Below are 24,639 nucleotides of genomic sequence, written 5' to 3'. Positions count from 1 at the left end.
AAATCACTTGGGCTGTTTTTCTTTTCTCGACAAAGAGCTTAGACACTGCAGTGTCGAATTTTAAAAAGTATATATGCTACAAAAGAGTATCTTATGCTCAGGAGCAATACTGAATGTTTTACCACTTTTTCGGGTGTTTTATCCCCTTCCTCTTTTTCTTTTTTGGTTGTACAAGAGCTCCAGATAAACGAAAGGTAAATAGGTGACATATTCGATCCAATCCATTCCGGAGCTGGGTTACTATTTGATAGGAGTTTCCAGAATTTGCAGGTGGCACAAATGTGTGCATACACTTTCTGGTACTGTTTGCATTCCGTGTTTGGAGTTACGAGTGAGTAACTGGCTCCTGAGCCCACTCACGGTGTCAAGTCGACTGTAGACTTTCGGATGCTCCTCAGTGCTGCTAAGGGTTTAAAATTGAAAGTCGTTCTTCCTTCCCTCTCTCTCTAGTTTGTTCTAAGGAAATTCAGTGCAGAAGTACATTGTCCTTCATGTCCTTCTAGATGTCAGCGTTCTTTGTTCTCGGCTAATATTCAGTTAGTAATTTGGGGAAGTAATAATCTCATGGCAATTCTCTACGAAATCAGACCTTCTACACTCTGTTTTCATCATTCATTCAAGATATAAGTCTATTCCAAAATGTTCGATTCCACAATTTGCTTTTGGAATGGACTGCCAGCACGCTTGTCCATGAAAAGGACTGCTTTCCTGCTCCCGCTGAGGGCTTACGGCTGTGAGAAGGGTGCTTTTCCACCTCTGTCATTTTGGTTTTTTGTTTCTGTTTTTCTTGGTCTTTTATTTTAATTAGTCTCTGGTTAAGTTTGCCTTGGTTGCTCAGTAATGGTTTTTTCACAGTATTCTGGGAGTCTTATAATGACTAAGGGTAGGAACTTCAGAGCAATTTTCCCAGGGATAGACACCACAGATTTGAGGAGAAATCCTACTTTAATCAAACTGGGATAAATTCCAAAACCTAATCCATGCGGTTTATTAAAACGTTATCTAAGTAGATCTCCAAAAAACTCCAACTAGTATTTAAAGATCAAGGTCTATGGATTTTTCCCCCCTAACTATCATGATTGGACCATTTTGAATACAATTCCATATCAGTTCCTCCGTTCATCACTAACATGTTCCCATGGAAACTGTAAAAACTAGCAGTATACTTATAAATTGCAAAATGGACGGTGTAGGCCTGATTACGCATTAGTTATATGTGTATTGAATCTTCTTTATTCAGTACAAATGTAAAAAAAAAAAGTATCAACTTAACTGAGACTCAAAATAATTAACTATTTGGGGAAATACCTGGAAAAATGCCTTGTCCACTCTAAATCACGATTCACATGTTAATTAGTATTGTTGGTGTTTCAAGCTTGAAAGAGCACAACTGTAAATTTCAGGGGTTGTTTCGGGAGACTCTGGCCTGCCATGCACCCTGTCCAGAATGCTTTTCTCTCATAAATGTCCACACCCTCCATTAGAACCTGGGAGAGGTCGCCAGTGGCAGGGAGGGGCTGGGGATCAGAAGTTGGCCAGTTTGGCTGCCTTTGTGATTAACTTCCAGAATAGTCTTGGTTAAGTCAGCTGATACTCCACAGCAATTTTCCCATTCTTACTGGGCAAAGACTAAGTCTCAGGGGACCACCGCAAGAGAAAGGAGCCCTGGCATTGAATAATACAGTTGACCCTTGAACAGCACGGGTTTGCACTGTGCGGGTCCACTTAGACATGGACTTTTTTAAAGTAAATAAATACAGGACTGTAAGTGTGTTTTCTCTTACGATTTTCTTAATGACATGTTCTTTTCTCCAGCTTACTTTATTTATACAGTTTGTAATACATATCCAAAATATGTGTTAATCGACTGTTTATGTTATCAGTAAAGTTTCCTCTGGTTAGCAGTAGGCTCTTAGTAGTTAAGTTTAAGGGGGTCAAAATTTATACATGGATTTCCATGCGCTGGGGGTCAGCATCCCTAACCCTCTCACTGTTCAAGAGTCAACTGTATTCCAATTCAAACTAAGCTTTATCTGCAAAAGAATGATATTCTGCTGTAAAGCAGAATATTAGTGGTAGGTCAGAGGAGGAGTCTTCATAAATGGTGCATTCTGTCCACACCATTTGGCAATTTAATAATGCAATATAATTATTAATTCACTTATGTGAATATTCCTATAATTAATATAATTTTGTAATGGCTTCTATTGATAGATACAGAAAAAAACTGAGTGCAGCATAAATTTCATTCATACAGAATTTTGTCCCACGGGCATGTATGCTTTCCCCAGAGGCTATCAAATAATGTATTTTATTTTAAACTGCCTCTATGGGACTGATTGCTTGGAAATTACATACACCCTTTAAAATGAAAAATTCTACTATTTTAGAATGTAGTGTCCATCACCTTGTATTTTCAGGAAATGAACAGTTAAATCATTAGTCTGTAACTGGCACTTCTTCCTCAGTTAGAAATCTAACTACCCACTGGAGAAGAGCAGTGCTTATAAAGGAATTCAGGGCGCCTTTTCTTTCCTAGAGTGACAAAGGAAAAAGAGGATACTGTCATAACAAACAGAATCTAGTCACAGATGTAAATTACGACATGAGCGTAGTTTAGCTTGCGCTCATGGTTCTGAACCTCAGTGTTTTCTGTTCCTGTTGTCGTTTTTTCCTTCTCTGCTCTCCACCCCCTCCATCATTAAGACCAAAGAAAGGACAAGTGATAACTTTATATTAAGGTTGCAAGAGGTCCTCAAGTTGACCAGGAGAGTAATTACCAGCTGGAGGCTGGCTGGGATCATCCAGTCCTTCTCAAAGGAGAAAGGGTGTTCTGACATTGAGGTCAGGGAATGTGATTAGGGGGAAACCCATGGCCGTCCTTGAAACTGCAACACTGCCTCTCAGAAAGACTCCTTTGTCCCTTTACTACCTTCCCCAGTAGTTAGGGGATTAAAACACACACACACACACACACACACACACACACACACACACACACCCCAGAACAGAGAAAGGGAAACAAAAGGTTATTAAAATGCAATTTATAGACATAAAATGGAATTAGAGATGACATTTTAACGGTGGACTTCTTGGGAGCTGAGGAAGGGAGGGAGGCATTATTAGATTTGCTCAGCTTGATGAAGAACCGATGACTAAGATGTCAGTTCCAATTTATTTTTCCTCATTTAATTCTGTTTATTATTTTAACCGATAATTTTCCTAATGCTTTAAAGTTCTTCTTTTGCATTTTGCTCATGCAAATGGAGCATTTCCGTCTAATTGAACAAATCCATACTAATCAGTGTGCAAACAACAGTGATTCTGGGAAGCTGAGTTTACCCAGAGAGCCAGTCGCACTAGCACATTCCTGTGTGTCCTTGTTATGGGACACTTTGCCTGTAGATGGCAACAGAGGACTAGTTACCAAGTGGCCAACTCCATGAACCGAAATAGAAGCGTGGGATTTCATATATGACTCCCTAACCGCAAGGGGACTTGGATTTTTTTTTCCCCCCTAAATGAAACAAAATGCATTCCTTTTTTTTTTTTTTTTTTTTTTTTTTTTTTTTTTAAGGATTAAAATCTCACTTTGTTCTTCTGTGAACACTGGGATAGCCTAGTTTATTATAATCGGAACACCAAACCCTCCAAGATGTTTTTAGTTTGAATGCCTGGTGCCCCCGCATGTTTTTGCAAGGCCTTTGTGAATTCAGAAGTAGGGACTATGGGCATGGCACCGTTATCACACTTGAAAGCACTCATCAGCGTCTCTCGAAAGAAAAGCGTGCGAAGTGCATCCTGTCCTGGGTGGGATGGGGGAGTGGGCCTACAGCATGATGACTGTTTTCCGATTGGGGGGTTGAATCTTTCATTCCTAGGTAGCCAAAGGCTGACATCTTATTCCAGGATGAACAACTTTGAGAACTTACCCTGTCTTCTATTTACCGTACCTTTTGTGGTTCATAAGCGCTTAACTGTACATACGCATTTTTAATATACAGTGAAAACTCTTTTTCCTTTTTCTTTTCTATATTTTCAGAGAGAAAATTGACGGACTGTTTTATATTATATCTTTTTAGCCCAGGAATGTAATTAAGATTCACCTTTAAGAGTAGCTCTGCTTTTGAAGATTAACTCTTAAAGAAATCCAAACTGTTGTGACTTGTGAGGGTCCTTTTCATCTTTTATTTCATATGCATGAAGCCCTCCGATTTAAGCCTGGTGGGGTGAGGTGGGGAGGAGGGAGTCCAATCTGCTTTCTCTTAGGTGGCTAAAACGGATTTCAGTACTTTATTTAACTGTAACGCATTTTCCATTCTATGGCATATGAAGAGGTGTTTATATCTTTTGAAATTGAGAGGACATTATTAAATGTGCATTCAAAACCTTGTCTGACAAATTAGATCTATTCTAACAAATTGGCCTCCGAGATATTCATGAGGGATTAGTGCCTTTTCTTGCCTTTTTATTTTCAATGTGCAGATTTTAGGCTATTAGCTAGTCACCCTGCAAAAGAGGCATGGTGACTGTATCTCAGTGTATAGTCGGTGAAGAACGGCTTGGTCTGGAGTCGTTAATTCTCTAGCACAATGTCGATCCACTGAGTTGCCCCCATTTCTCTCTGCTCAGCTGGACCACGGGTTTACCATCAAGAGATCAGGGTCTTTGGACTACTACCAACAACCAGGAATGTATTGGATAAGGTATGAGATGGTGCAGCTCAACAGTCAGTGTTTCCATGGCAACGTGCTGGCAGTCTCCATTAACCAGTTCCTTCAGTGGATAAACATGCTTTTGATTTGTTATCCAGTCCATATGCTGCTTTATCGGTTTCATTTTAATCTTGATTGAGATGCCACACCCCCTCATTCCTTTTTTTCACCCATTATTCACACTGACATTTGCCAGCTTTCTTTCCATTGCACATGCTCAGTATCAATTTTCCTTACAGTTAAAAGGACAGTATATTTAGCATTAATGCCAAAGCCTTTTCCTGATGTTGCTAATTAAAACCATGATTTCTGGTGCTCTTCTGTCCTGTAACAAATGGAAGAACAATGGCGCCTCAGTGTGCGTTCTATAGAAGTATATACTGTCATTTTAAAGTCATCAAGCCCGACCTTGACCTTACTAGATGGATGAAACAATGCATTTACACGTTAGCAGTAGAAGCTCCTCCAAGTACAATGAGCTATAGAATGCATTGTGTGTGTTGGTAAGCTTGTGTTTTCAAATTCTCCACCTTCTTGTTTTGTTTTGTTTTCGTTTTATTGTTCCCTCCCTCCCCCTGGAAATCCCTTTATGTACTAGCTATTGCATGAATTTATTTCTCAATATTTTGTAACTGTCAGATTACTTAGCTGGCTTATCTGCAGAAGCAAAAGGGACTGTGTATGGGAGGTATTGATTTTTTTTTTTTTTTTTGAAACTGGGTTCAGAATTCTATCCCAATCATTTTCTATTCTAGTCAACTGCCCTGGCATTTCCTTCAAGGGGCATTGTTTGTGTCTCTTTAAGTTATCCACAGGCAGGATGGTTTCTGATGATTTGAAAATTTTACTGTGAGAAGTCCCAGGGAACTTTTCTCCTCCGTCTTAATGTTCCTGAAATGATCTCCTGGTAAAGCTCCACATCTTTTGTGTTTGCAAAGAAAGACTCCCATGGTTGTTGTATTTGTTCCCCCCAAATGATGGAGTCCACGTGCAGTAATGTAGTGGCTACCCGATGTTTTTCATGGGTTAGACTACTAAATTTTACAGAAAGAGAAATATATATGTGCGTGTGTTTATACATGTGTGTATATACACACACACACATATAATATATAATTTTAACCCCTAATTAATTATTCCTGATTTTTGTTTCTACACTCAGAACAAAGGACTTAAGGAAGCAGTAAAGGGCACACTTTGACAAACCATCCAGTATAGTAAAACCATGATAATTCCCAAATCTGTTTAAAGCAAGAAAATGCCTAAACTAAATGAAATGTTTCACCGTCAGTTTTACCCAGAGCCTGTTTGTATCTTCTAGATTGATAAGCATGCCAGAGTGGCAACACAACCTTTTTCTTTACTTTAGTAAAATAACTTTATAGGTATAGCAAGAAATTTGTTTTATTTTTAACCTTTCGGGGTGGGGATTCATCACGATTTGCCTTTATGCAGACTCTTTTTTGACGTTTTAACATAGACATGGGTCCCTCCAACTTTTACTTTTTACTGAGAGATCATCTGCATTCAGAAGGGTGCAGATACCACCAACACACGTTCCAGTGAATTCTCAAAAACGGGACCCAGATTGGGCACAGAGCCTTTCTAGCACCTCCAGAGATCCCCACCGCCTATATCAGGGCCCTTCTGGGAGGGTTACATAGCCCCGAGGGTAAACACTGACGCGGACCAGGACTCTATCCACATTAATTAGCTTTGCCTGGTTGTGTACTTTATATAAATCGAATCACACCATGCTCTGCCCTTATTTTTTTAATTGTACTCCTCCTAACCTCAGGCATAGTAGCCAAATACATATGAGTAAAGTTGATCTACAACTAAAAATATGCATCAGCTATGTCTAATTACAGTTGTGCATGTTTGTGTAATAAAAATGGCACATACAAATATCGAATTTCAAAAAGAAAACGCTAGAAAATGATGTTGTTAAATGTGAGGGAGTAAGAGTGGGAGCAAAATGCCAAGTAAACACAATAATTAATAAATGTAGCCGAGTATAAAAAGGCCATTTGACTAAGATCCTAGTGATGGTTCCCATCAGCAGACAAAATGACACTTCCCTGAATAATGGGCAGGAGCAGATGGGAGATAATCTCTTTTTTCTTCCACACATAAACTGCTCTGTTTTCCAGCTGGGGGCAGTAACAACAATGTTTATAGTTAATGCTGTAGTCAACAGCACACCCAGTATGTAAAGTTAAATTGGAGAAACGATGCTAAAAACTCATCGGCATATATGCTTAATTAGGAAGTTTTATAATGCCATTTAGCCTCAGAACGAACACAGTCTCCTCACTGATTGCAAATGCTTGCCTTTTATCTCCACGGAAGTGGGAGCATTTGTCTAACCACGGTGGCAGCCAACTTGCAACATAAACAATCATTACAGGCAAACATCCCCGCTCCCAATTGTTGTGTTTACAAGGGCTCATGGCTGTTTTCGCTACTCTGAGCAGAACACTTGGGAGTCCCGGTTCCTTTTTGTAAAGCAGCTCACATCAGGGCATAGGCTGAGAAAAAAGCATCTCTTCGGGGTGCCCAGAATTGTCATGTCCCTCTTAATAGGCTTTTTGGTGATGGTGGAGAAAGGGTGGCTATCCATTTTCCTCTTTCTCCTTCGTTCTCTTGCCTCTGGACAGAGAGCTGCTGCTTCCAAGCTGTAGCCAAGGGAGCCAGCACCATGCTTGGCCCGTTTTTCCAGGAGACCTTGCTCCTGTCTCATTGAGTCCAGAGTGGACCCTGCCCCAGGAATGAGCTGCCTGGGCCATTCCACTCCCTCATGGCCTTCCTGCAAGCAGCTGGAAAACATTTACATCTCATTACATTCCCCCCACCCCCGTCCTGAAGATGCGACCTGATCCAAAGGGGCTGTGGTCACACGGATTTTGTGCCTCTCTCTAGTGAAGGTGTCCCTGTGGCAGGTGTCGTGGCCAACAGCACATGGAGAAGAATCCTGCATCCTCTACAGCGGCCAGAATGGGGGAACCCAATTAAATAAAACAAATATCAAAACAAGACAGAAGCTAAAAATGCTAAATGAGATAAAACGCGGAGGTGAGCTAGGACAAAAGGGTGGTTGAGTTCCCAGGCATGACGTGACTAAAATGTGCATATTGGATTCAAGCACCGTCCTGAAACAGTGAGTAATGAGGCAGAGCAGTAGCAGCCGTGCGCAGTCTTTGCGAGGCTATTAAACGCTGTCATGCTCGGCTGTTAAAAGGAATGGGGTCAGTTAAATGCATCTTGCTTGGTGCGGGTTTGAAAGAAGAGTTCCCACGAAAACCAGGGTGGAACCCCAGCCTGGTGTCTGGAGGGCTCCCAGGCTAGCCTCAGCCGGCAGCCAACCGCCCACAGCCAGTTGCATGCCTTGCGGGTCGTTTCACTGCACGTTGCCTTGGCCTTGCTCTGCCATTGAGAAAGCGCTCCCCGGTGAGCGTCAGAGCACTGCCAGAAGGATGAGCAGATGCCCCTGTTCCAGCAAGGGATTAACCACCCAACTCCACGCCCGACCCCGACCCGAGACTCCCTCTGTAACAGAGTGTAACACTTAAGAGAAGGCAGAGATTTAAACTTCAGAACCCACCCACACTGTGATTACAGAGAAAAGGATCAGGCAAGTAGGAGGTATGGGTTTGCAGCCTTGATGTTAAAAAGTGAAGCCAAGAGGCTCAAAAGATGGGCAGTGCTTTGCCCTGTCGTTCCACGAATGGTATTGAGAGAAGCCTGGGAAGAGTGAGACGTCTGCGTCCTTTCCCCAAGTCACTGTTGGAGAGTTCCATCCTTAAGAGGATGCCAGCCACATCTCTCTTTTAAAAATGTCACTTTCTTGTTACTGAAATGAGCAGTGGTCATGGCATTCCAAGACCTACTGATTGGCTCTGAACCAAAGTGAGATTTTATACCTCTCCTGACATCCTCGATGATTCGGTATTGATCGGAAATTTGGTGGTATCCTATTTATTTTTGACCTTGCTTAGGAATCTCTTTTCCTCTTTTTGATTTAAAGGAAAAAAAAAAATCTGCCCTCATCTTTGTATTTATTCATGCCATACTTTGACTCCGAACGTTCCCCAGTGATGGTCACTGATGTACTACAGATTTTATTAGGTGTATGCTTGTAGGAAAGGGTAGCCATGAGGAACTTAATCATAAGTATTGACAGACTGTTATTTATCCAGAAAGAGTGTAAATGTCGACCTGCTGAAGTTAGATGATTCTCGAATCCGTGTCAGCCACATGATACTTAAACCAGAAAGTCTTGGAAAGTGAAGTGAAATGAAGTAGGGTCAGGCATGGCAGCACAGCGTAAGGAGAGCAGGCGACTTTGCTGTCAGGAAGCCCAGGTTCCTGTCCAGGAAGCCCATGGTTCTTCCCACCATGTGACCTTAGACAAGTTACATGGTTTTCTCTAATTCTCCCTTTCCTCATCTATATGCACGAGAAGAGTATTACTGATCTCCCAAATCTATGGTGAGAATTAAATGAGCTGCCTGTGCCAACGAGCTTTCACAGACCCCAGCCCAAAGGAGGTGCTCAGAAAAGATGGCTTCCCTCACAGGGTCTCCCTCACTTTCATGAGAAAACCAGCCACTCCACACAGCAGACAGATTTTCCTGAGCAAGAGGATCTTACTGCAGGTAGAAACATTTGTGATGAAACTTGAACATGAACTTTTTGATGCTCTGATTGGGAGAAACTGCTGAGTAACTTACAGGATTCATGAGGATTTGTGGCATTAATTTTACTTAAGGTAGTCTCTTCCAAAAATCCTAGGGAAGCATAAATTTTAAATGTAACCTTCTAGGGTGGAGATTGGCAAACTATAGTCAGTGGGCCAAGTCGAGCCCGCTGCCTGTTTTTGTGAAGAAAATTTGATTGGGGCACAGCCACACTCATTCATTTATAAGTTGCCTAACGCTGTTTTTCCTAGACAGTGGCAGAGTTGAGCAGTTGGGTTGAAGAATTGTATGTGCTGCAAAGGCTAGAGTATTAACTATTTGGCCTTTCCAGAAAAAAATTTTTGACTCCTAGGGAGAAAATGTTTCCAAGTTAAAAGGTACCATCTGGTGGGCTTGTTGAAATCTGTATCTCTACCATTTACTGGAATGCCTGACACATAGGGCACCCTCAATGAATATCTGTTAAATTAATGAATAAACAGTTGAACTGCATAATCAAGTGACCATGAATATAGAAGACCTTAATTTTGAGGATAAACGTGTTTTTGAGGATAAATGTGTTTTTGAAGGATTTGGAGTAAATTAAAGTGTGGATAATCAAATTACATAGGACATGCTCTAGGACAGTATTCCATTTATAGCAGCTTGGGAGTAAGACTTTCAGTAAAGCTAAAAAGTTTTTTGTAAAAAAGGAATTACCCATAACTTACCTGCTTTAGTAAATTCTAAATTTTCATAGATTTCTATCAGATTAGTTATGGTTGTGGTTGGATGATGAAGGAAAACCAAGATGGCAGCTCAGGTTAGCTTCCATTATGAAAAAATCAAGGTCTGTAGGGCAGAGGAAGCACATGAATTTTGTCCTCTAGAAGGCTGAGCTCAGTAAATGGCTCTAATTTTAACCCTCTGGTGGGAGGCCATCAGAAAGCCATTGTAGAGAGCAAGAACAACTTGGGATTCTATTAAGAACAGAGCAGCAGGAGGAGCCTGTATTTAAGAAGATGGTGGAGAACCAGGGAGGCCGCTCCTTCCCAGAAAGTAAGGAATAACCTTTAAGAGAGACACCTAGAAATGAGCTTAGAAGCTGACTAGGTTTTATTCCACGAGATGTCCTTTTGCCATTTTAACAATCTTCACTTCAGGGAAATACCCTGTCGTAATGTCCAGATTCAGTGCAGTTCCTGGCGTGGCCCCAAAAGGGTATTAAAGCGAAACAAAACAGAATCATAACAAGCATAAAAGTAAGCCAAATAAAATGAGGAGGATGGATATCTCAATTGATTCGGCAGTTTAATTTTACTAGCAGGCAAAACATTTCCAGAGTGGCAAGCAACTCGTAACTCAGTCCTTACAGAGTGAGGGCGAGCAAGGGGAAGGGTTTCCTAGATTAATGCCCCAACAGCTGTATCCTCAGTTCCGTCTCCTTGGTGGTATGAATAATGGATGGGCTAAAAGGCAAAATGCGCAGTAATGTTCTTTTATTAATGAAATGAAGACTACTTGTGATGGCCAGCAATAAATTAAGAAAAGCAAAAGTGGAAAAGCAGTCAACGTTTGCCTCAGAAAAATGCAGTTACTCAAAGGCAATAATTACGGCCGTGACAGAAGACATTGCCTCACAACCTAAATGAGGTGCATCTCTTGCAAGCCTTGCGCGTACGTTGCAGAACAGAATTATTTTTGATCCACAGACTGCAAGGCCTATTGTTTGCCAAGAGAGGAATGTAATCCATTATGTAGACTGATGGCGATATTAAGCATATTCATAGTATTTCAGAGGTGAAAGTTTCCCTAGGACCAGGGAACTGGGGCTCAGTGTGCTTGAGAAACATGTCCAAGGACACATCATCAGCTGAGCTAGGACAAAAAGCTAGTTCTCCTGACTTACCCCTACTGCTGCTTCCAAGGGGATTAAGCCAACGCCAACCAGACGAGACAGCACAGCAGACATGGAGGTGTTGCAGACGGGCAGAAACAAAGCTGATGTTCTCATTCATATTCTTGATTCATTCCTGACTTTCCTCCCGCATGCTCTGTTTTTCCCCTTCAACATCGCATAGATATGTAGATGGATATGTCCTCCACATATATATGCTGATTTCCAAATGTAACGTCAGAGATAAAGATTTAAAATATCTGAGTACTCTGTGGAGGAGAGTATCATTTCATGGTAATACAAGAGGCCACTGACCGATTTCATTAGATGTCTCTATTGTCGGAAAGTATTTCCTCAGTATTAGGCAAGGGCTGTCTTTCATTCGTGCGTGCCTGTTATCACGACAGGCACCAAAACCTGATGGTTATTAATTTCTCTTAAGATTTCTAACTATTGCATGTGCAGCCACCTGAGTTGCCAAAGTAACCGGCATGATTTTACCATTCCTCAGTTTTCACACTTGATCTACAGCTCCTAAGAACATTGTGAGAACCAAGGGCTTACAGTCTCGGGTAGGGATATACAGTTTCTTCTGTGTAGGATAGCTTTATATTAGTTCCTCCTTACCATTTTATTTGGTCAACTGGATCCCCCAGTACACAATTATTTAGCTGTAACTCAGTACACAGGATAGTCGTCCTTATTGGGTACGTATTTTACGTACTGGTCAACTCCAGAATCTCAAGAGATTTCTTGCTCACCTCTAACCTGTGGTAATGAGCACCAACATGTGATAATGCAGGTTTCAGATTCTCTTGTGAGTTCTTAACAAAGTGATAACTTACTGAGGAAACACTTGGGAATTCTGTTGCAAGTCCATTCATGTCAACTCTAACAAACCTACAAACCATGAGTGAAATAAACTAATAAAATAATGAATCTGTTGGGAAGTCTTAAGTTTTAATGGAACATCGAGGCTCTACCTGAGGACGACTTTCCCTTACAGAGATAGGCAGTAGGAAGAAGAGACCCCATTTTCTTGATACTGGGAATTTTGGTAATTGATAAAGAGGACAGCAGACTTTCAGGAAAGACTGAAAGAGCCCAGAATTTAAACTTGTAAGGCAGCACTTCAGAGGAGAAATAATGTTTGGAATGCTTTTTTAGGGGGAAATAAAAATGATCAGTTGGAAAAAAAAATACATATACATACATATTTATAGCAGTACCTTTTTAAAAATTATGGAATAGCACATTGTTCTATTTCCTTGCTGAATTCATCTGTCCTGAACTACAAATGGCGACTACAGAATTCAAGTGTAAAATTGGAACTGTACATACTCTAGAGGCAAGTTCATTTTATAGCCACAATTAAAATTTTTAAAATGTGGTATATGACAGTACTTACTGTGCTGAGAATTTCACAATAAATGGTCACTGAACAGATAAATATATAAGAGAATATTATGGGATGCAACCATTTGATCACATACATCATATCCTTAAATATTGACTTGTGATCCCTTTAAGTTCTTAATTTTTTTGGTATTTTACAGTTGCTTTGGATTCTGTTGTTGTTGTTGTTGTTATTCAGAAGTACATCTGAAAAAGTTTAATCCTGTATTAAGTAAGAAATGTTTAATATGTCTCTAATACGTGTGACATAGTCTGCTAGGCATTCTGGAAAATGCAAAGAAGTTTCAGATTCTGCCATTGAGGAGCTTCATGGGGGTGGGGGGGGGCATATTCACAGAAAGTTAAGTAGGAGGCAAATGTGCAAAAAGTGCCAAAAGTTTGGTCAAGACAATAGCCTGAGAAATTTAGAAAGAGAAAGTGTGATGCAGGGGGTGAAATTTGATCAAATCTTGGAACATAGATAGATTTGAGTGGATGGGAAGGAGGAGAAGTAATTTCAGATAGGTGAGCGCCTTGAACCAAGATGTAGGGTGAGAAGGATTGAAGTGTGCTCAGAGACACATCAGTTAAGACTTATTTGATTGCAGGTGACAAACACCCAAACCAAACTGGTTTAGGCAAAAAAGAAATTTATTTCATCTAATCTGGAAGGCTCCAGGGTGGGTCTGGCTTCAGTGACGGATGGATTCAGCACTAAGTCAGGGCCTGGTTTTTTTCCATCTCTCCACTCTGCTTCCCAATGTTGGCTTTAGTCTGGAGCTTCACATGTTACAAGGATGTGGGAAGCAATGCCAAGCCTACTATCCTTCAAAAATGGGGATTCATTGTAAAAGTGAGGTCCTGGTGAAAATCTCCCTGTATCCTATTAACTGGGTTTGATGTCCATCCTGAACCAGTCGTGGGTATTGGGGAATGCAGTAAGCTCACGCTTGCTTCTATCATAAGCCCATCCCATCCTTGCCTCACTCTCAAAGATGAGACTATGGTCATCTTCATTGGAACCACACAGTACAGGAATGGGGCATGTCCAAAGGGAAAGTGAGGTATGGTTAACTGTAACCGGAGCGGATGGGTACCATGTAAGAATACCAAGTGTCCACTAATGGAGGATAAGTCTGTAGGTCATTTTGAGTAATTACAAGAACGAGACACTGGAAGTTCTTCCTGTGAGCACATAGTGAATGTTAGGACAAGGAGTTGGGCTTTACGAGGAATTGTAAATAAATTGGACCTGGGGATAATGGACCTGTCAGGATGAACTGGGGGTTGGGTGCTCAAGAGGGAAATAATGTGACCTCTGTGGTACTTCCCCATATTTCAAAAGCTGCCATGTTTGCAGAGTATTTGTTGTGTGCTGCGAAATATGGAGAACACAGAAGGGATGCCTAAGACTTGATCCTGCCCCTCAAAGAGTCTACAGTGTGGCAGAGAAGACAGTGAATTGGGGGCAGTTGTGGTGTAGGCAGGGTGCACAGGGGTAGCAAAACTGGGTTTCGTGGAGCACAGAGAAAGAAGACGTTCTTAAAATGACCCACCGTCATGGAGCTGGAAGCAGAGTGAGCAGGAACCCAGGGAAGAGAGGCCTATAGACAGGGACCCCCTCGGGAGCCTCTTTGAAAGCAAGTTGGTTGGGATCTCAGTCATTAGTTGTGTAGCCTTTGAGAATATTAGGAGGACATGGGTGGGTAGGAAACTGCCTCTCTGTCATCAGACTTAGGCCTCCCTTGGAGTTAGCAGACCCAGAATGGGATTATACATGCAGTGGACCCTGGCTTGCTCTCCCTGAAAGAGAGGGGTTCTCGGGCCATCGGCATGGGAAAGCCCTAGTCTTTGGGCATTTGATGCTGCCTGTGGCCAGTGTCTTCTCCCCAGCTCACTCTGGTTGGAACAAAGGAGTGAGCTACTGGCATGTGGTAGCTTCATTTTATTGTTTCAGTAGACGTCAGAGTAAATGGGGAAAAAACTCTCAGGCTTTCTGCAGGAGGAGAACTGAGTTCTCTTCCTGGTGAGCAGTGCTATTCAGGCAAGTCTCTCCACATGCCTGGGCCTCAGTCTCCCTGTTTATAAAGACAGAGCATTGGACAAAGAATACTTGATAATTTTTTTTACAATTCTAAGAGTCTATAAATCCAACTGAAACAACCTTCACACCCTTATATTCCATGACATAGGATCATGACATGATCTATTTCCAAAAATAACTGCTCTGAAATTACTGTTTAGTGGCACAACTGAAAGCGAGGGAGATTGGAACACCACGGTTCACCCACTGAGGCGGCAAACATTTAGAAAGCTGCTAACTAGAGGAAGTGCCAGGAGTGGTGAGAACTGACTGGTCCAAGGGGTCAGGGCACGTGTTGTTCAAGAAGAAGGACGAGTCAGGGAGAGAATGTGGTTGCCCTTAGGAGGATCTGGAGAAATAGAAGTGAAAAGCAGGGGAATGGAACCATCCAAGCATGGACTCAGCATTGAGTGCTACCAGCCCCCGCATTAGCTGTCTTGCGGAATTTATGGGGAAACGGCCCATTGCAGTGGCTGTAGCCAAGAGCATACCTTGAAGGGATGGCGTAGATTATGAGGAGACGCAGTGAACACGGAGAACGTGCCAAGGAGAGGAAGCGGGGAGGGAGGGTGCGCAAAGTTCTGATGTGAGCTTTGTTTTCCTCTGACCTGCAGTTATTTCATTTTAAAACTGTCTCTTACATCCAACTACGAAGGGGGAAAAAACAAAAAACAAACAACAACCAAGGCCTTCCATTTCTGAGCATCTCAGCTATTTGAAAAGCATTGGCACATCCATGTTTACCTACAGCAACTCGAGGACAATGGGAAGGGATTATTCCTGATCCTTATTTAACTGAGAACCAAGTAAATAGTTCCCATAGCCAGTGATGGACAGAGCAGAGTCACAATTCCTGACGACAATCCGGGTGTGCTTTGTTATCCCCACACCAGAAAGCCTCAGTCCACTACTTAGTATTTTGTCCAATGCCAATGACTTTTTTTTTTCTCAAGAAGGTAGAAATAGAAATATTTTTTATGACCAAGAGGAGAGTTTATATTACTCTTGGATTAACTACAGAATGGTTTTTATGTAAGTCAGACTAAATAGACGTCTGTTTTTTTACAAACATCCAGCTCTACGCGCACAGAACATTTTCAGTTTGCTTTGAAAGCAAAATACCATGTGTCGTAACTTTACAATGTTTTAAATAAAGTTAGGAATTTGGGTTTATGATGCTGAAAATACCATAAAATCAGAGGGTAGAAGACCAGGAAATATGTGTGTGTGTGGGGGGTGTGTGTGTCCTTAAAAAAATTCTGCAAATAGAAGAATCAAAGGTAGACATTTCCACAAGCCAGTTATTGAATCATTGTATTAACAATCTAGTGAAACGAGAAGTAAATTATTAAAGTTTATCTTCCTCGTTGATTTGTAACACTGTTCTTCAGTCTGTGGATAGTTTTTAAAGCAGAGCAGTTCACCCTAACAAAGCCATTTACTGTACTGGTCCTATACTCTGGCACTCTTTTTCTCTTTATTACTTCATTTTGGAACTTTGATTGCCCTATTTTAGATCTAAGATTGCTCTAATGCTATACTGCAATTGTATGAGGGGCTTGGTTTTCACTTTGTTCTCAGAACCAGGCTGGCTATAAATTTATCTCTGTTCTTTGAAGAAGCTAACAGTAAATTTTCAAGAGAAAAAATGGTGGTATATATCCCTACAGAGGAAAAGTAATCTCTTAAAAGCAGAATAACCTCCAGGCTACATCCTTTTAAAGAGAGACTTTCAAACAAGGACGCCTTCAACTTTTATATGTGTTCTATATTTTTCTTCAGGCTTTGTACCTACTCTTCGCTCTGTGTAAGGTTTCTCCGTAATGACCCCGTTCCTCCCCACACCCATTAAATCTGTAATGAAGTCATGCCGTTCCCAATTCTGATGTCATAATAACTTCCAGAGCCACGGCTGGGTAGCACATCCTGGAGATGATCTGAGGTTTCATCAGGAAAAGAGGCAGAGAGACCCCGGAGTTGGAATACCCACATAATTGAATCTCTGTTTCATAAATTACCACATACTACAATGAAAATGAACTTTGTAAAGTTAAATCCAGGGGAGGCTTTCTGTTTGGTTTACTTGCAGTCAAAGCAGTCTCCAATTTCAGGGGCACTGGTTCCATTCAAGTTACAGCAGTCCTTCCCAGAGATGTGGTCACCCTCCCTCATCAACAGATCATAAGATCATTTCGAATGAGGAGGTGCTAAAAGAACGGGATGAGCCTGTGGCTCTGTTTCCATGTCTGACGACTTCATCACCTCTCATCTTGATTGTACAGCCGCCTGGAGCTGGATGTTGATGAATGAGGCACGCCTGGTGTCCTCACGTGTCAGACACACGGGCCTGGGGCTCCCGTTCACCGGGGGCTCTCTGGCTCGCCTGGGAGCGACCAAGGGGAATAGATGTGGAGCTTGGGGAAGGCCGGGGAGGGCTGGGGAGAGGTTGAACCCATCACATCATCCATCCTGCCTGTGTCTCCTGAGGTCATGACCAGGGGCTCCTAAGAGCTGCCCTGGGAGGGAGCAGAGAGCTCCGCCACTGTGGTGACTGTTGTCAACACAAGTCAGCCAGAAATGGGCAGTTCAGTTGGCCAGCCTATGTTTCAGACCTCAGAAAGTTCCTGAAAGTGTTCCTTTCGCCCTTTCCTTCAGCCTAATTGTCCTCTTTCTCATTTTATGCCCCTGCTAGACCACCGCTCTTGATAAGGAGAGGCAGGTTTTCCGACGAAGACGCAACCAGGATGTGAGGAGCCGGTACAAGGCCCAGCCAGCTCCGTCTGAACTCAACTCGGAATCAGAAGACTACTCCCCGAGCTCATCTGAGACTGTTCGCTCCCCAAACTCGCCCTTTTAATAAGACCCTTTTACTCGAAGTCCTAGCTTAACCCTTTGAGACTCTGAGGTTGTTTTCCAAATTTATGTGAAACAGTTTCATCTGATCTATCTAGCACTCAGTGCTTGAATGGCAGAACAGAAAGTGTGTTTTCTGGTATCTTTGTAGTGATTTCTCTTTGCTGAAGGAGATGACCACATGGTGTTTGCGAAGATGGCAACTTGCTGCTAATAGGGTCCTCAAAGGGTTAAGGCTAATTTGCAACTTTTTTAAACATAGAAGCAATGAATGTGTTCGTCAGTCAAACTAGGATCTGCAGTATTGTAATATCGCACGTTAACCCTCTGAGTGCATAGGATTTTATGGAGAACCCCTGGGGAATTTTTCAGGCCTTTGGATGTATACGCACACGCTTCTTGATTTTGCTGCAGATCAAGGATGTTCTTAGATGCTGAGATGTCCAGACAAGAAGGACATCTAGAACGATAGCTTGCTTGTCGTTTTTTTGTGGGTTTAGAATCTAGCAGGCTTATAACTTAGACATAAGACCTCTCTTTCTTCTTCACAATCCCATTTTGAAAGGGACTTTTTTCACTAGAGGTATGACTGTCCGCGGCCGCGAGTCCTGCATCCCGAGTGGAGGCGACTGGGTCTGTGGCCGACAGCCTGACCCAGGAAAGAGCTGGCGCCCCCTCCCCCACATCGCCTCCACATGAAGACGGGCTGACGACGCCCCAGAAATGCTGCTTCCACATCAGTTGCTGCTAGTGACAGCGCAGACCCTCGGAAGTCACCATACTTTGTCTTGTGCGTGGTGAGTGAGGGTCTGCCTGCTCAGTATGAGACATCTATAGAAAACAACAACAACAACAACAACAACTGGGGGAAAAGAGCAATAAATTGCCAGGTGCTCTATAGGGCTGGGATTTCAAACAGAAAGAGGAAACAAGATCCTGTTCCTTTTCTCACCTGCATTTTGCGCACTGCAGTCTTCAGCGTGAAATCCATATAGAGTACAGAGGGGTGCTGGGGCACAGGGAACTAGTGGCAAGTGCTTTGCAAGGTGGCTGAGGAGAAAGCGCAAGGGAAGGCACACTCCAGAATGTTCTAAAAATGGGTTTTAAGGAAATAAACCATTGGTAAGAGAATTACATGTGCACCTTTAGATTACTTATGTACAACCTCCCAGGAAGAACAGGATGGAAGACCTAGAAGATGCCCCTGAGAATAAAACTTCTGTTCCCTAAGATGACCTTTTGATACGACTGCCTTTAGCTGTCCAGAGAGACATGTTGTTTTTCTCCCTTTGGGCCAAGTCCTGTCTGAGGCCCGTGTTTTCACTCCTGTTACCAAACTTTCCTGCCTAGTCCTGAATCCCCAGTGAATTTCTTCTGGAATGTGTCCCATTTCAGAAAGAGGGCCTGTCGCCTCCAGTGTGTCCTGCTGGGCTTAGAGAAGAGGCTGGTCATGACGCCTTGGAGACAAGGTCCGACTCAAATGTCCTGCTGAGGTTTGCCCAGTTCTCTGACCCAGGAGACAACCAGTGAGTGATGTCTCATGAAATTTGCATCTGGACAGCCGAACAGAGCTCACTGTCTCTGTTTTAAATATACTTAGGTATCTGACAGTCTTCAAATTTGTATAGTCAGGTCTTTATTTTTGAATACATGTTGGTCTTTAATCACCTTTTTTCACTCTTCAACTCATAAACTTTGGTCTCTATCAATATACATTTTAAAAATCGCAACATCTCATGGCTTTTGCGACAGAGTTTCCCTGGTTTCTTGTTTTTTGTGGGTGTGGTTTTTTTTTTTTTTTTTTTGCTCTTCCACATTTTGGTTTGTCCTTTTGGTCTGTGTTGTCCTGACATGTAAACAGTAGATCATTTATTGAGAGGTTTCCTCATTTCAGAGAGTTCTGTAATGGTAGCACATAACATCATGAAGTAGCACAAATCAGCTGGGTTTTTTGGCGGGAGGGGGAGGGCAGCACACCAAGAAGGGGGTTGGTGTGTAGGTAGATTTCATGTTGGTAAAACACCTTGAACCAGTCAGAAATTACTGCTTTCTCCAGAACTACGAAGCAAAGCACTGTTCTAAGACTAAGGAGTGGCTCTGTCGCTTGGCCTCAACTTTAAATGTGTGACTACAAAGAATCCAATGGGCAGAGACCTACCTGCCAGTAGCTTGTCACTTTCCTTTCTTTTCGCCGAATTACTGTCTTTCCTGTGGGCATTACGTACATTGCTACAGCATCTATGTACCGAACTTCTAGTGCACGGCTCAGGCCTTTTTCCATCTGAGTCTAGGGGGACCGCGGACCCTGTAAAGCTGGGGAGTGTTTCCCAGCACACCGCAGAGGGACATTCAGCATGGGGATCCCAGCGTATCGTATCGCTGTAGAATTTGAGTGATCTGTGCTGAATAAACAGTGGAATGTGACCTGTCAAGTAGAAATATTGAGTAATCAGATGGAATGCAATCTTTAGCATGAAGCTATTGAGATTCTGAATGTCAGAGATGTACTCAGAGGGTTAACAGACAAGCACAAGGCATGCTGATTACATTGGTTTATCCAGACTGCTCTGCTTTTTAGCCAGTGCTTTCTAATTTTTTTCACAACATTCTTGGGATAGTTCAAGTTTGAAATAATTAAGTGGTGGTGTTCTTTAAGGAATTTCTATAACCAAATTGATCTTATTTTTTATTTCACTTTATCATAGAATAAATTATGTACCATTATGGCAGTGTATCTCTGTAACTATCGATTTCATCATTGCCACAGTGTTTCCATATTTTTTTTCTAAGTATTTAATATAGCTCTTATGGTGGTGGCCTGGTGATGGGGACTGTCTTTCCTTTATTGATACATGACCAACCAGATGGTATTTTCAAGGGAATTTTTAGATTCATCATTTCAGTTGGATAGTAGACTTACTAAAGAAGAACTCCTTCATGATTTGCATCGTGTAAATCATCTCTGTAGATGAGAACTGTTCTTTTTTCTCGACATTGTAGCAGAAATCATTTTCTTCATCATAATCGATCAATATGTGATTTGCTCCACATCATTAGAAGGAAAACTAAGGTTTCAGTCACTGAAAATGTTTTTACCGTAGCCCTCATCTAACTTACACGTGGTGCATATAAAAATAAGCAGAGAAAACAAAATACAAATAAACTGCTGAAAACACTTGGTGTTTTGTATTCAGTGAGCCCCTCCTGCAACGCTCAGCACCCCCGTGGGTGGTGGTTAACAGGCCCGTCAGATATTGTTGAAAGAAAGCAATATATCCATGAATGAAGGCTAAAATTGCAATCCTTTACCCTTTGAGGCATATTTCAGTTGGAAAAAAAAAAAAGAAGAGAAGAAAAATTGGTTTAGCTTAGAGGGTCATGGAGCTACCGTATGACCAAGGCTCGTGCACATTAAATCACCATTGTTTGCTGGCCAACGGTACCCATTAGACAGCTCTGTTCCCTGCGCTGAAGTGCGATTGTGCTTGAGGGACAGCTTTCCTAATGTTATTGTGTTGCCTGCCAGCCCTTCTCAGGGTAAGGATCTGTCAGCATTTCCATGATAAACTTCTGTTTTCAAAGGTTTTTAATTTGACCATAAAAAGGTGCCCCGGGCTGAAGTTTGCTATATAGGGCCTGTACCAAAGAGTGTGAAGGTTCACTTCCTTCTCTTTTCTGCCCAATTCTCCCTAGAAAAGGGCAGCAGCACAACAAATTTGGTGTGTCCCCTTCACTATAATTGCAGAACTGTGGAAAGCACCAAGATCCAAGGTGGTAGTTTCAGTGTAATGATTCATTTGGATGTGGGTTTGAAAAAAAACATGAGTGAGTCACCTGGCATATACTGTAGATAGCATATCTTTTCTATAATTTGTAAATTGTTAATTTTTTAAACTGCTACATGATCTTTTCTTTTCTTTTTTTTTTTTTTTTTTGTCCAAAGATCTTTAAGAAACTTGAAGTTGGTCATTTCAAAGGTTAGCCTTTCCTGCGTGTTGTCTGCCATTTCCATTAGGAGTTTGGGAAAAATCCTCTCAGACTGACCCTTACTTTGCATGTGGTGATAGAGGGTCAGATAAACACTTCTTTTGGAGATACGGATTTCTTTATTTAATCATCAGGTTTCAGGAAGCCATTCATGTCTGTTGGGAAAAATGGTGATTAAAAGCACTTCCAAAACTAACATTTTTGTCAATTCAGATGTGAAAAGAGCATAAATTATCACACTTTACATGTTTTCTTTTGTTTGTTTAAAGGCAAATAAATCAAGAAAACTTGAAGACACTAAACATTTGATTACTCCAAATGTGCTTTAAAATTGGCTCAATGGTGCTTATACATAAAACAGTAACAAATGGGGTTCCTAGGACTGTCAGAAGGAATCTTTAATTTGTGTGTAATTACATACTGAGGAGGAGGTGCTTTTAACCCCGTCTTTTATTTTTTAATCATCTCAAATATGCAACCATCCATCCAGTAACATTAAGGGTCATAAACTGGTGGAAAACAGGAAATTCAATGTAGAGGCTTAGAATGCCTCTGGTTAGGGTGGGCTTTTCTCCCCTCTCCGGTTTTGATGTTATTGTTGATGGGCGTCAACACTGAAGCTGCCGTGATCATTTTTCAGTGATCGAGCTTTTAACTGGCAGGTGTTTTGATCATGAGGTTTGCAGTATCTTGCCCTTGGACACAAGTGAGAAACCTAGATTCCTTCTTTTTCCCTAAAGGAAGAGTGATCTCTATAATTAAACTATACCTGTAAATTGCCTCAACTTTCCTTTTTGGTCAACCGAAATGAGACCCTTAATGTTGCTTAAATGTAAAATTGTATATTTTTGTCTGTGATATACTTTATTAATTTAAAGTAAATAATAGTTCTAAAAGCCTTCACCGTCGGTATTAAGAGAAAGTAGGATTTTAAAAGTGATGATAAAGATGCTATAATGTCAATTCATTCCAGTCCAATCGAATGTGGTAAGAAAAAGACCTTAAATATTTCTCTAGGGACAATTTCTCACTTGCCATTGACATTAATCTTCGATGTATGCTCAGAAAAAATAAAAAGAAATTGAAACTGGTCCAAGGTTAGAGTCATATCCTTGATAACTATTTTTTTTATTTTATTAGGAAATTAATAATAGCCTTTTTCATTCTGGCTGAAAGAAAATTATTAAAGGATTAGTTGAGTGTGAAATTAAATAGTATTTTGCTCATGCATACTAAAAAGATGGGCTAGGTACTTGATGCGTTTAAACAAGTTTCTGAAAGGTTTCAATTTGGTGCGAGGGAAAAAAATTCAATGTTTCCTTTGAAAATACTGAATTTATCAATGGCTGCATGGATCAGATGGCATAGGTTAATCTTTGATTTTCAGAATCTTAATGAAGTAACTTTCAAACAATTTGTATCCACGATTAAAGCTGGAATGAGATCCAATTTTTTCCCCTAATCTCTCAGTTTAAGCTAATAAATGTAGGTTAATGTGGAATGAAATCATCTGTGATATATTATGTTTATTTATCAACTGAGCTTTTTTGATGTTGCCTGTTTTTATGTAAAACATGTTCTTAAAGTTAATAAAATAATAGTACTTGGTGTATGAACTACTATGTAATACCCTAGACGCAGTGTCCACTCCTCGATTCCCTTTGCCATAATGGAAGAAAATTTCATTTTAGTTCAATTCATAATTGACACATTCAGTCCACGAAGGAATAACCCAGCTGTGTTCTTGGGGGGGCATTCTCTCTATGCAAGGCTTTAAAAATTAGTCATGCGGTCAGAGTGTAGCTTTCCCACATGTCCCCCACAGCAGAGTGTATATTTCATGGGCATAATTCAAAAACAACTATTTCAAAAATGTCCCTTTTCATATATTACCTTCCTGCCTGGGCCAGTGACTTGGATAAACACAAAGAAATCAAATACCATTCAGCCCTGTTTTATCCTTCAGCCTATGTGCACAAGCTCTCCAGAGAAGAGTGTTGTTTTATCCACTAACCTGTAATTAGCTGCCATTTTGATAGCAGTTCCCCATTAGGCATTCCATGTGCAATATTGACCTTCAGGAAAACTGCAAAACTGTACAGTGGGATCAAGTTCTTTCCTGCGTTAGGTTTTCGATGCCGGGAGGCTGAAGAGTCCACCGGCCACAGAGCCTGCGGGTTCCCTGGTGTCCTGTGCAGGCCCAGGACCTCTCGGAGCGCTCCTAACCTTCGCCGTCACCTTCCCTGCCGTCCCCAGGCTGTCGGGGGGGGGGGGGGGCTACTGTTGTTTCCCTTTTGTTCCTCCGGGTCCTTTCGGGGCTCTTTGGACCCTGCAGTGAAACGACAGCTAAAGTGATTGCTTCCTCAGGACCATTACCTTGTTTTATGAGGCTGGCAGCCCCACCAAAAATCTGCCATCAGAAAAATGGGCCGCCAGGGCGGAAGCCTCAAACAGCAGCAACTCGGGGACCGGAGATGAGAAAGCGGCCACAGGAGGAAACTGGGAACCGAAGGCCTCCCACGACCCCACAAGGGATTGGGGTGGGGGGAGGGGGGCTTCTGTTCAGATAAGGAGATTGATGCAGACGGAAATTAAGGCCTAACAAGAAACGGGGAAGGAAGCACCCTGAGACATGTCTTCTAACATCTCTTTACACGGAAGAAAAGCTTTGCTGTATCTTAAGAAGGTAGCCGGCTCCGCCAGCTCCGGGAGGAGCCGGGAGGGAAGACGAGGAACCCCGCCCAGCCAGCTGGACCAGCCAAATCCACGCTGGCCATCGGCGCTGTGACAGATGTCCCTGCCAGCTTGCCTGCACATCCAAATCATTCATTCAAATGTGTCTTGAGTAAGTGCCAACGACACGGAAGGCACTTCATTTGGGCTTAGGAAAGAAAAGGGAAACTCTGCAGTCCGTTTGTATTTTTACTATGGATCAGAAGACTTCAAAGGCGAGAAAATATCTCCGGCTGGAAGGGTGGCCATTCATCCTGAGGCTCCTGGTCCAGAGGTCAGATAACGTAGACGGACACA

General features: G+C 41.9%; 1 protein-coding gene across 9 annotated transcripts in view; it reads left to right on the top strand.

Moving 5' to 3' along the window:
• DCLK1 (doublecortin like kinase 1) overlaps positions 1-23,243 on the top strand; it is a 352,644-nt gene extending 329,401 nt beyond the window's left edge. For 4 of the 9 annotated variants that reach the window (XM_082700457.1, XM_082700456.1, XM_082700461.1 and 1 more), the window contains one exon: positions 17,462-23,243. In XM_082700457.1, coding sequence (XP_082556583.1) covers positions 17,462-17,626 — 165 coding nt within the window. In that variant the 3' untranslated portion in view covers positions 17,627-23,243. Of the gene's footprint in view, positions 1-4,632; positions 4,892-17,461 lie in introns of those variants that run through there. The other 5 variants (XM_082700459.1, XM_082700458.1, XM_082700462.1 and 2 more) reach the window with 2 other exon arrangements.
• The last annotated feature ends 1,396 nt before the right edge of the window (positions 23,244-24,639 follow it).

This window comes from Mustela nivalis (genome assembly GCF_964662115.1).
Source record: "Mustela nivalis genome assembly, chromosome: 15".
Classification (NCBI taxonomy): domain Eukaryota; kingdom Metazoa; phylum Chordata; class Mammalia; order Carnivora; family Mustelidae; genus Mustela; species Mustela nivalis.
This window is presented reverse-complemented; position numbering and strand designations above follow the sequence as displayed.